Source organism: Macaca thibetana, chromosome 16 (genome assembly GCF_024542745.1).
Source record: "Macaca thibetana thibetana isolate TM-01 chromosome 16, ASM2454274v1, whole genome shotgun sequence".
NCBI classification, from domain to species: domain Eukaryota; kingdom Metazoa; phylum Chordata; class Mammalia; order Primates; family Cercopithecidae; genus Macaca; species Macaca thibetana.
The window spans coordinates 44,483,995-44,496,134 of NC_065593.1; the positions used below are offsets into that span (position 1 = coordinate 44,483,995).

General features: G+C 57.2%; 2 protein-coding genes across 27 annotated transcripts in view; one reads left to right on the top strand and one right to left on the bottom strand.

Annotated features, from left to right (window-relative positions):
- MRPL27 (mitochondrial ribosomal protein L27) overlaps positions 1–12,140 on the top strand; it is a 464,439-nt gene that overhangs the window by 209,023 nt on the left and 243,276 nt on the right. The window contains exon 1 of one of the 10 annotated variants that reach the window (XM_050765117.1): positions 4,724–4,733. The exons of 8 other annotated variants lie outside the window; for them this stretch is intronic. The gene's annotated coding sequence lies outside the window, so the exon portion shown is untranslated. Of the gene's footprint in view, positions 1–4,723; positions 4,734–6,816; positions 6,827–12,140 lie in introns of those variants that run through there. One more of the 10 variants, XM_050765118.1, reaches the window with a different exon arrangement.
- The window catches only part of CACNA1G (calcium voltage-gated channel subunit alpha1 G), a 65,725-nt gene continuing 54,928 nt past the window's right edge, over positions 1,344–12,140 (bottom strand). For 9 of the 17 annotated variants that reach the window (XM_050765037.1, XM_050765034.1, XM_050765035.1 and 6 more), the window contains 9 exons: positions 11,969–12,078; positions 10,803–10,936; positions 10,445–10,515; positions 10,248–10,326; positions 10,031–10,152; positions 9,355–9,708; positions 4,348–4,516; positions 3,895–4,064; positions 1,344–2,399 (listed from right to left, as the gene is read on the bottom strand). In XM_050765037.1, coding sequence (XP_050620994.1) covers positions 1,665–2,399; positions 3,895–4,064; positions 4,348–4,516; positions 9,355–9,708; positions 10,031–10,152; positions 10,248–10,326; positions 10,445–10,515; positions 10,803–10,936; positions 11,969–12,078 — 1,944 coding nt within the window. In that variant the 3' untranslated portion in view covers positions 1,344–1,664. Of the gene's footprint in view, positions 2,400–3,894; positions 4,065–4,347; positions 4,517–6,579; positions 6,715–8,543; positions 8,688–9,354; positions 9,709–10,030; positions 10,153–10,247; positions 10,327–10,444; positions 10,516–10,802; positions 10,937–11,968; positions 12,079–12,140 lie in introns of all 17 variants that reach the window. The other 8 variants (XM_050765029.1, XM_050765027.1, XM_050765028.1 and 5 more) reach the window with 2 other exon arrangements.

Genomic DNA, 12,140 nt, shown 5'->3' on the forward strand with positions numbered 1-12,140 from the left:
TGTCTGTCCCTGACCACCTTCAAACCTCCCTTATCCACGGGCTCCCCCTGGGCAGGCAGCAGCAGCAGCGCATGTAAACATCTTGAGCGCTCGCTCATCACCACCCAGGGGGCCAGCTCCCCACTCAGCAGCCTGCAGCCTGGCCTCCGACCCTACCACCTCCACCAGAAGGTTGCCTCTGGACGCCCAGCCCTGGACCCTCATCCTCAGGAAGGGCAGCCCAGTCCATTTACACAGCTTAATTCCATTGCGGGCAGGTGGATGAGGTCCCCATCGGGCAGTGCCTGTAATGCCAGTCAGCTAAGCCCACCCCCAAGGGCAGGAGGCTGAAGTCCAGGCAGCTCAGGTCACGCATCCAGCCAGAAGTGTGGCAAATCTGTGCTGAAGCTTCAGGAAGGAAAACCCAGAAACACTTCCCCCCTCCCCCACCAACCCACAGATCCAGATCTGCAGCCTCTGAGGCAACCTCCCCCAGCCTCAGTCGGCCCCATTAACCAAAACAGCTTCATTATGCCAATTTCCAGCTTTCAATGTGCGGCTGATAGCTGTCAGCAGAAATAAGAGTTAATCTGGAATTACTCCCATTCACTGAGCTGCCTAGCTAGAGGAAGCAGTAAAGCTTTGATAGCAGCAGAGGAGACCCTGCCTCCCCAGCCTGCACCAGGCGGAGGGGCTTCTCCTCTCCTTCACAGCTGGGGAGGGCAGGCTAGAGGTGCAGCCTTCCAGAGCAAAGGGTTCAGGTTCTCTCACTCTCAGACACGCACACACTCACACTCATATACACACACACTCATATACACAAACACATACACACTCATACACAAAGAGGCAGCCCTGAAGCTTCCCTCCCCACCACCCACTCCCCATCTCCAGGATCTCTCTCTCATCAGTGCCATCTGGACGTGCCTAACTCTCCATCCCTTTTGCTTTTACTCTGGACCGTGATTAGCTTTTTATTTAGGAAAATTACTTTATTTTATATATATATATATAGATATGTATGTATGTATATATAAAAAGATTCCATTTCATTTGTAAAATCTCATTTTTTCTTTTTCTTTTTTTTTCCCTACAGAAAATGATGACGAGGTTAAAGGAGAAAATAAGTTACATTACAGTTTCCAAAATGGTTCTCGCTCTCCGCTGAAGATGGGCCACCGTTGGGGCTGCAATGCGCTCGCGGTCCCAGCTTGTGCTTTGCAAGAAGAGGGATTATAACTAGACTGTTATTTTAGGTTAAAATAGCCAAGAGACAGACGCCTTCGCCTCAAAAATATTCTGAGACACATAAAAGTAGAAGGAAACAAGTCTCTTCAGTCACAAAATGTCGTACATCCCGCATATACTAGATTCAATTAATTTAATAAAATAGAATATACATAGAGATTCTGCACAGACGTATTGCTTTCTCCCAACAGCTCCTGGTGTTGGGAACCTCAGCTGCACCGGGCCTCTCCTTCTGCCTGGAGCCAGAGTTGCCAGGGCTGCTGCTTTTAACTCTCTTTGGAAGTTCTGCTTGCAGGTACCCAGAGCCACTGAGGCAGGGAGGAGCGCCTCCGCCTCCTTGGTGTCTATATGGAACTTTTGTCAGGAATATAGCCCAGGAGGAGGAGCTAGGACTTGGCACCCAGTGGAGAAAGGTGAGTGGGAAAGTGGGGCAGGACTCAGGGGTCCAGGTCTGCCGGGTCAGAGGATAAACCGGAGAGACTCAGCACATCTTTCTTTGGGGAGGGCGAGGCAGCCATGCTGTCAGGGGGGCCGGAGGCCAAGGGATCCTTGGAGTCGCTGGATGGAGCCCTCCTCCGGAGGCAGACGCCAGGGCTGGGCGGGGGCCGAGGGCCTTGGCTCTCGGGGGGGTCTATGGAGATACTGGGCGGGCTGAGTTTTTTCTTGGGTCGGCTCCCAGGCCCCCCAAGAGGCTGGCCCCCAAGGTTAGAGGGGTCTGTGCCCAGGTGGGGTTGGGAGCCACTGTCCAGGCAGCTGACGGCGATAGAGTGTCTCCTCTGCTCATCCAGCCAGGACGTGGGCCGGCGCTGGCAGCTCTGGGCCTCCACGCTGTAGCACTTCTTCAGGTCCCGTGGGGATGGGGGCTCCTCCTGGCCGCCAGGGGGCAGGAGGTCTCCTGAAATCCAGCTCAGCTCCGTGTCCAACTCTAAGCTGCTTCTGGTCTCTGGAGGGCCCTTGTCCCAGTTGGGTTGTGGGCCTGGGCAAGGGGCTCGCGGGGGCATGTGCTTGGAGATGTTGCTGTGGCTGCGGGAGTGCTGCTGCGCCTGGGTGCTCGACTGGCCCCAGAAAGAGTAGGCCCGGGCCAGGGGCAGGGAGGGCCCACTCACCTCTGCCAGCAGGTCTTCCCGGCTGCCCAGGCCCTGAACGTCCAAGGAGTCAGTCCTTATTGCTGCCTATATGGGGGGCGGGGAGGGCTCAGCCCAGCAGTCTCCTCTCCAGCATGGACTAGCCCTCCTGTCAAGCTGGCTGTGCCCCCCGCCCACCACCACCACGCACTGCAGGACCACCCTACACAGAGGTCCTGGTAGCCGCTCTTACTTGGAGATAGGGGTCATTGCAGCCTGACCTCTGTGGTCCACTATGTCTCCTCTCCCCCCACTAAACCCCGTCTTTCCTCCCCCATGCTCTGGTCTCCCCTCAGCCTGCAAGAATCGCTGTCTCTGCAGCCCCTGCCTCCTGGGCTATGAGAGAGAAGCCAGGCCATCTCTGCTTACTGAGCTGGCTCCTTCACGCCTCCCTGCCTCTGCGTAGACTTCCCCTTTGGCTCTGTATACCCTTCCAGATTGGCAAGAATCCCTCGATTTTACAGACTCAGGTTCTCTGTGACACAGGGTGTGACAGTCTCCGTCCCCAAGTAAAACCGACCCCTTCCTCTTCTGTGTCCCTGCTGCCCCCCACACGTGGGTGTCTGGCGGCTGTGAGCTGAGGCTACAATGATCTGATGGCAGGTATGTCTCCACTATTAGACTGTGAGCTTCAGGCGGCAGGGGCTGTGTCCCCGGTGCCTGGCACACAGAGGCTGCTTAGTGACTATTTACAGAATGAATAAGGACTGTGCCTGCTGCCCCAAGCATATGAGATTGAGATTCTCATGTGTCCATGCTCATGCCTTAGGACACACACACGGCATGGGCTGTGGCCTTATGCAGGTGGGCTCTGGGGCCGGGCGTGGTGGCTCACGCCTGTAATCCCAGCACTTTGGGAGGCCAAGGCGGGCAGATCACTTGAGGTTGGGAGTTCGAGACCAGCCTGACCAGCATGGAGAAACCCCGTCTCTACTAAAAACACAAAATTATCCAGGCATGGTGGTGCATGCCTGTAATCCCAGCTACTCGGGAGGCTGACGCAGGAGAATCGCCTGAACCCAGGAGACGGAGGTTGCAGGGAGCCAAGATCGTGCCATTGCACTCCAGCCTGAGCAACAAAAGCAAAACTCAAAAATACAAAACAAAACAAAACAAAAGAATGTGGGCTCCGGAAGGTGGGCCCCAGACTTGGCCAAAAGTGAAGACACTTAAAACCTGCCTTGTGCCCCACAGCTCAGCCCAAAGTGTGGAGAAGAATTGGGAGGCAGCTCTGGTTGGTGAGGAAGGAAAGCCCAGAGACTTGGGTTCTACCTCCGACCAGATAGGCATGACCCTGGGCAAGCACTACCCCTTCTGGTCTCCAGGTCTCCTCAGTGGAACAAGGAACCAGGTGCAAATTTCAAGAAGGCACACACCGCTTCTGCTTTGCCCAGTACTGTGTCCCTGGTATCTGCAACTGAGCCTGGCACATCACTGGCACACAATAAATGTTTGCTGGAAGAATGAAAGTGTCAACTCGGGTCATCACCAGCAGCAGAGGGTCCAGCCCCAGGCCTGTGCCTGCCTTTCCACACCTGCTCACCTGGCGCCTGAGTGGCCTTTGAGCCAAAGGGGAGCGTCCTGGTGGGGGCAGTTTGGGGATGGTGCCCCAGGTTGGGGTGCTGTAGGGCTGAAGCAGATGAGGTGCATCTTTGGGAAGCTGCAGGATGTAGCTGGTGTCTGCTGGCTGGGAGTGAACGGACAAGACGGAGCCTGTGGAGGGAGGGAAGCAGGAGAGGGGTGGGGGGAGAGAATGGAGCTGGAGGGTTCAAGGGAGCAGGCGCCCTCCTGAGCCCTCCCTTCCACTCTCTGCCCCTCATCAGGGCCTCTACCCTTACCCCCTGGACTGAAAGCCATTCCCCCAGGCTGGAGGCTCCCCTAAGGTCAGAGAGACCACTTTGGCTGCCTCAGTTCCCCATCCCCTCAGATCAGGACTGGCTTAGGCCAGGATGGAATCTCCCGTGTGAGTCAAATTGGCCTGCTCCAGCCCTGGTACCTGACTGAGCTTTGGGGAGCCCCCAGCCCCTCTGTCCCAGGGGCCCCTCGGCAATGCTCCCGTGCCGACACATGTAGCTGTCATTGGGCAGAGAGTGCGTTCGGCTGACCCCAGACTTCCGCACGGTCAGTAGGTCTGGTCCTGGCAGCTCCGTGGGGTGGGGCTGTACCTGCAAAAGGAACAGGGGAGGGAGGTGGAGGAAGAGGGTATGTCTGGCTTTGGTAACTGAGGCAGAGCTGACAATAGAAAGCAGCCGCGCCCCCCTGCCCAGCCCTCACCCCCGTACCCTCCCAGGACAAGGTAGAGATGGGCATGAGCGTGGCTGGGGAGAAGGGCAGACACATGGATGAGGCCTCCACACGCGGGGAGGAAGCAGGTAGGAGGGGGTCTGGGCAGCCGGGAGAGTCTGCAGGCCCTGTGTCCCACCCCCTGCAAAACTGTACACATTGCATCACCTTTAAGCTCCCACTGTGGTGGTGGAGGGGTGAGGAGGTGTCCAGAGAAGGGAGAGCAGCCCCCAGCCCCCAGCCCTGCAGGTGGCTCACGAGCTCATTCTAAAGGCTCCATTTCAAGGCTCTGAAGGGAGTTCCGGTGTCCACAGGGACGGGCTGGAGCCCTGACCCAGAGCAGCTCAGGGGAGGATTAAAAGCTAACAGCAGGCCAGGCACAGTGGCTGGTGGCTCATGCCTGTAATCCCAGCACTTTGGGAGGTCAAGATGGGCAGATCGCTTGAGCTCAGAAGTTTGAGACCAGCCTGGGCAACATGGCAAAACCCCATTTCCAAAAAAAAAAAAAAAAAAAAAAAAAATAGCTGGATATGGTGACGTGGCACCCGTAATCCCAGCTACTCTGGAGGCTGAGGTGGAAGGATTGCTTGAGCCCGGGAGGTCAAAGCTGCAGTAAGCTGGGATCTTATCTCTGCACTCCAGCCTAGGCAACAGAGCGAGACCCTGTCTCAAAAAAAAAAAAAAAAAAAAAAAGCCAACAGCAGCCAGCAGCCCCCACAACCCTGTGCTGTCAGGGGAGGTGATGGGGAGAGGACCCTCCCAAGGAGCAGGGACCAGGCAGCTCAGGAGAGCTTGCAGGTTGCAGGCTGTTCATCCGATTCTTACAGCAGCCCCAGGTCCCAGCATAGGGCGTGGGTTGGGTTCAGGTGGGTTGAATGGCAGATGACCACCAGAGGCGTATCACAGCTGGCTCCCTGACCTCCACTTTAACCAATGACTCTGGCAGGTGGGGGTGGAGGCCACATTCAGCTGCTCCCTTAGTGGACAGACTCGGGGTGGGAGTGGGGTTGTTGCTCTGTTTCAGAGAAGGGAGGTACTCAGCCTTGGACTCCAGCATGAGGGAGCCTAGGTTTGTTCTCAGGAGGTTTCTCCATCACCCTGTGGTCCCCTTCCCCCTGAACCCTTCGCCCCTTGTTCTCAGGGAGGCTGTAGGAGTCCTGTCCCCATGCAGGCCCAGCCAGTTAAATAGCCCCAGCAGGCCTGAGGATGGCTAAGTTGGAGGACAATCTTATTTTGCTTCCCCTCTCAGCCCCAGGCTCCACTCTGCCAGCCACCCAAGACCCCTAGGGACACCCCAGCTGGTCCAGTCCCTCAGCTGGGCCCTCCTCCGACAACAGGAGGGGAACGGTCGGTTGGTCGGGAGGAGAGGGCTGCTCGCAGTCAGAAGGGACTGGAGCTGGAGAAGGGAAAGGGTAGGGAGGTTGTCAGAGCACAGAGAAGCCCCTCCCACCCCACTGAGTTTGGTGAAGACACAGGGACACACAGGGACAGTGACGGAGGAGACAGGAACAGCGCCCCAGGTGAAGAAGGGCATGGCAGTGGTGGCAGAGATGCGGCTCTCACCCACCACGTGGTGTGAAGGTCTCATATTGTGGGGGTGGGGTGGGGAGGAGGCGGGCAGGGACAGGGAGGGCTGGCTTGCACAGGGCTCCAAATGCATAGACTGACTCTGATGACACCTGTTCTGGGCCGTGTCACTCCTGGATTCACTTTTTCATAATGGCTGCCCCTATAGCCTTTAGGGCAAGACCCCAATTTAATCTTCTCTAATCTCTTTGTCCCCTCTTCAGGTGCCCCACCGAGGGCCTGACAGTTGATGCCTCTGGGTGGAACCTGGCAGCAAACTGAGAGGAGGCAGCCAGGACCCTCGCTGGGCCGATCTGGAGCCCTGCAGCCAGCCCAGCCCCGGGGGTGGCCGGGAGCAGTGAGGGCAGTGTGTATGTACATTGCTCTCCGGGGCACTAAGTAAGAGTGTGTGCATGTCATCAGGCAAAGAGTCATCCGTCAGAGCTAGAGAGCAGGACGGTTCAGACACAATCTCTGACGTCAGAGACAGAGCCTCCATCTCAGCTAGAGGGATCTAGACAGGGAGAGAGATGATCAGGCATGAGAAACCAGGACAGCGCACACGCGCGTGCACACACACGCGCTCTCTCTCAGTCCCCACTTCCCCCTTTTCACGAAGCACGGGGCGGGGTGGGGGGAAGGCATCCCTTCTCTCTCCCCACCCTCTCCCCAAACAAGCTGACAATGCCTCCCCGCACCCACTTCAACCCCCTGCTCTGATCAGAGAGGCTGCGGCAGGCACTGAAGAGCCAGAGCAAACACTGACAAAGCGAGGAGATACAGAAACACAGAAACGCATTCTAAAGATACCCCAGGAGCCTTCCCAGCCCCTCCCACACCACCACCACCCAGGGAGGGAGCGGGAGGACCGAGGGCTTTCGACTCTCAAAAAGATAATATCCAAAAAAAAAAAAAAAAAATGAAGAAAGGCCAGCAAAGCACTGTCTCTCCTATCGGCACAGACAGAGCGGCATGGGGGGCGCCGGGGACAATGCCGCCAATCTGATGGCTGTTTTCTGCCTATTCTCTCGGCTTCCAACAGCCTGGCAGGACTTGGCCTGCCCCCAGATTCTGGCTTCTCCCCTCGTGGGCCCTCCTCCGCCTGCCTGCAGCCTGCCCGCCCTCTCCAACTTGGGCTCTGGGAGGTGCTCTCATCCCATTGGCCTGAAGTGAGCACACTCCAGTGGGCTGCCACACCATCTGGCTGGCTCACCTGGGACCCAGGGGGTGCCTCGGTGCCCACAGGATGCTAGGGGACAGTTGGGCCATCCCTCCTGGAGCCCCATCACCTTCCCATCATGTCCTCTTCTCCCACAACCTTTCCCTGTGAGCTTCTTTCAGGAAGGGGAGGCCTCGGAAAGGGACTCACTTTCCCACGATCATTCTAGGTCATTGCCAGATCCCAACAAGAGGCAAGATCCCTTCCCACGTGAGGATCACTGTCCATTTTTTTTGGATCAGGCTAAAGGCTTCCTAAGAACCTGCCTGCCCGCCACCCAAAAGGGCCTCTGGAGGACTCAGCTTTTCTATCTCCAACTGACACCTGTCTCCACTCCGGGTCTGCAGCTTCTCACCTAGGTGGAGGGAGGGTGGGGCCCTCTGTCACGTGGTAGTGAGTGGTGGTGGGGGATCAAGGGGAGGAGAGGAGGGCAGGAGCAGCCCAGAAAGCAGAAGACCTGGAATTAGATGAGACTGGGGGAGAGGGCCCTGTGGTGCTGTGGGAAGGGGCTGGGCTTGGGCAGGAAAGCAAGTCCTATTTCACACCAAGTTCTCAAAATCCACTCCCAGCCGGAGCTTTCTATCTCTCCCAGGACAGAAATCAGTGGCTCCTGACAGCACTCGCCACGCCCAGTGGGCTCCACGGCTCAAAAAGCCACCAAACCGAGGAATGGCAAGTGTGTGCTGGACACGAGCGGATAGACAGACTGCAGCTTGGCAGTGGGCTCCCTGGCCACCTACACTGTCTCCGGAAGCCCTCCTCCCTGGATCTACCTCCTTCCCTCCACCCCCTAAGGTCCCACTGCTAACTTATCTTCTGCCGCATCCCCCCTTTTCTCTTCCAGATTCTTACAAATCCCCTCTCCCCTCCCCAAGCTCCTCCCCCACACATCCTTCTCATCAGAGGGGCAATCTCAGTAGCCCTGCCTTCCAGCTCTTTTCTGGAGGTGATCTCAGCCTAGAAGAAGCCCCGACTGTCTCTTGCACTCAACTGAGGCCCCGAGGCTGCACTTTCTACAGATACCCAGTGGGCAGGGAACACCCTCAGCTTCCCCAGAAGCATGGCACAGCATGGCACAGCCCGGCGCGGTCAGGGGAGCGGGCACAGCACAGGGGCACAGTAACCTGTGGGTCGGAGCCGCCCAGGCTGGGGGCAGAAGGGAAGGCAGAGGGCTGGCCACCTGGGCCTGCCAGCTCGTCCATCAGCTTCAGCTCCCACTCCAGGGAGCCCTGGATCAGCAGGGATATGGTGTCAAACAGCTGCCCGTCCTGGGGAGCCAGCCCATAAGGGGAGCCGGAGAGGCAGGGGAGCAAGGGTCAGAGGGCAGTGATGGGAAGTGTTGTGGAAGAAGATTGACAAGAGACACAGAGGGAGAAAGAGGTGAAACCCAGACAACACACATGCACATGCGCGCACACACACACACAGCAACAAAGAGATAGAGGAGGGGGTGGGGAAGAGGGAAGGTGGGAGGAGGAAGGAAAGATGGGAGATAGAAGATGAGTAGAGCCCACGTTGGTGGGGAGAAAGAGAGAGAGGTAAAGAGAAGATAAAAGGATGGAGAGATGGAAGAGAATCAGGCAGGTTAAAAGGTGGGTAGGAAAGAGATTTGGCAGTTGGGCAAGGGTAAGAAAGAAACAGGAAGGAAACAGAAAACTTAGCCTTGAACCTATGAGTCAGGAAGGGAAGGCCAGACCAGGCTGGAGGAGCAGGGCATGGCTAAGCTGGCCTGTCTGCCCGGGTAGCCCTGTGGGGTGAGTGTGGGCAGCCATCCCTGGGGAGGGGCGGTGACTGCTCGCTCAGTATCCAGGAGGGAGGGCAGAAGGCTCCAGGAGGAGCCCTAGGGTTTGTGTGCTGCCTGCTTGGCTCCCGCCCGCCACCCTCCATACCCTTCTGCCCCAGCTCCTCTCATGGCCAGGGTGGGTGTCTGCTCACCGTGGGGTGCTCCAGGGAAAAGTGGGAGGCTGATCTCGCATGGGCCGCTGGGTGCAGGGCCCCAGGCTTGGGGCTGTCGGGGCTGTCGGGGCCCTCGACCCCAGGCCAGAGGAAGGGGCTGCCCAGCGGCGAGTGGGGCTGGGGGCTGAGGGTCTTCATCTCCAGCTCCAGCTCAGCCTCCAGCTCAGCCTCCTCCTTGGCCTCCTTGTTGCTCTCCTCCAGGTGCTTCATCAGCACAGCAATCACCACGTTGACCAGCACGAACTGGGCCGTCAGCACGAAGGACACAAAGTAGATGGGAGAGATGACCGTGTTGTAGCAGGTGGACTCCTGGTCACAGTCCCGGAGGGTGTCCTGAGGTGGGAGGAATAGAGGGGTGAGGCTGGGGAGGACAGTGGTTGGAGCTGTTGTGGAAAATCAGGTCACTGGTGTCACAGAGCATTGGAGGAGGAGAAGGAAGGGAAGGAGGGAGTGTTTGGGGGGCAGAGGAGCATTAGCTGCTGCCTGGGGAAGTGTGAGTCAGAGCATGTTCCTGGGAGAGGAAGTTCCAGAGTGTTCTAGCACAGGGGAGAGAAGGTCACATGCTTTTATTTGTGGCCAATTCATCTTCCCAAGGAATCCTAGCTCAGGAAGTGGGGCTGCCTGCCTGGAGCCTAGGCCAACCCTGGGCCCTTACCTTCATAATGCCGTTCCAGTTGTCACCTGTGGAGACTCGGAAGAGGGTTAGGAAGGCCATGCCAAAGTTCCGAAAGGTGGCATGCCGGCCCAGGCCCTCACAGGGGTGTGTCTCGTCACACTCTGGGGGAGGAGGGAAAGGGCGAGAGGCCCATGTTAGTCCAGGAGGCCCCTGGTCTCCAGTCCTGGCTCCTCCATCCTCCCCTACTCCAACTCACCCAGGTCTCCAAAGAGCTCCACGCCCAGAGCTGCAAAGATGAAAAACAACAACATGAAGAGAAGTCCCAGGTTCCCCACCTGGAAAAGAGAAGAAGAAATAGAAACGATGCCGCTGGGTCTCCCAGTCAGCTTCTCTGAGCCCCTGCCCTCTGGAAAGCACCTCCCCCTCCCCAGAGGCCCCCCACTTTCCGGCTACCTGGGGCAGGGCCTGCATCACCGTGTCCAGCAGCGCCCGCATGCCCACAGCCATCTTCAGCAGCTTCAGCACTGCAGAACAGGACAACGTCATGAGCTGGCCCCTTTGGGTCCCTGGCCAGACAGCTGGCAGAGTCAGGGCCAGGGTTGGGCTGGGGCTGCTGGGATGGCCGTCCCCGGGCCAGCCAGGTTGCATCCCCACCCTCAGCCCTGTCCCCAGCCTCCCTTGGCAGAGGCTGGGAGAAAGACCCCTGGGAACCCACAGCCACCCAGGCCTTGGCGAGCCACAAAGCCGACCCTTGCTCTGTCTCCCTAGGCTGGTCACCCTGGGAGGGCAGGTGCGTGGGCTGGGCACCAACCTCGGGCAATGCGCAGTACCCTCATGATGCGGATGATGGTGGGGTTGATGGGCAGTGAGGCGTTGACCTCGATTTCCTCCAGCGTGATGCCCATGATGGACAGCAGCACAATGGCCAGGTCCAGCTGGTTCCACCTGGAAAGCCCAGAACACAGCTCCCTGAGTGGGGGAGGGGTTTCTGGAGGAGGGGGCAGTTGTGGCACGGAAACACAGGGCTGGAAAGGAAGGCAGACATCAGCGGGTCCAGCCTCCCATCCCACAGAGAAGAGGCGTGGCTTATCTAAGGCCACACAGACAACTGGTGGCATGAGTAGGACTAGGACTTTAGCTCAAAAGCCTCTGCTTTTCATTTGTATTCATTTTTTTTTAATTTAGCACTTACATGGTGTTTACTATGCGCCAGGCACTTTTAAGGGCTTTACAAATAGGAACTCACACCTGCAGTCCCAGCACTTTGGGAGGCTGAGGTGGGAGGATCACTTGAGCTCAGGAGTTCAAGAACAGCTGAGACCCTGTCTCGACTAAAAATAAAAATAAAAAACAATCAGCTGGGTGTGGCAGTGGGTGCCTGTAGTCCCAGCTACTTGGGAGACCAAGGTGAAAGGACAGCTTGAGCTCAGGAGGTCAAGGCTGCTGTGAGCCATGACTGAATTGCTACACTCCAGCCTGGGCATCAGAGCAAGACTCTGTCTCCAAAAACAAACAAACAAACAGACACCAACCTCAAAACCAAATAGGAATTCATAATCTCACAGCTCTATGATGTGGATACTATTATTTTCTCTCATTTTACAAATGAGGAAACTGAGGCACAGAGAGGTTAAGTAACTTACCCAAGGCCACCAGCTACTAAGCGGTGAGACCAGGATTCAAATCCGGTTCAGGCAGTCTGGCTCCAGGCTCTGTGCTCTTAAGTCCCAGGCTAGGTCACACTGATTTCTAGCTGCCAGCATCCCCCAGGCCCTGTCTTGTCAAATTCTTTCCATGCCTTCCCATCTCCTGGTCCTGGATGGTCCCTAGTCCCCTATATCAGCCACAGGGTGGGGGCTGAACCTCAGGAATTAAGAAAGGTCTTTAGACACTAGGTCTTCCTGGGTATTTCCCCAAGAGACTCATCCCTTTCTATCTCTATGCAAGTCCCCGAGACCCCCCGCCCTTCTCCGTTACCTGTCCTGGAAGAACCGACGGAAACCAAAGGCCACAAGTTTGAAAACTGACTCCAAAACAAAGATGACAGTGAAGATGTAGTTGCAGATCTTCAGAGCTTCATCCAGAATCTGGCAGGGATGGGGGCAAGATGCAGGGTCCCTTAAGGCCCAGGACCCAGCCCCTCCATCAT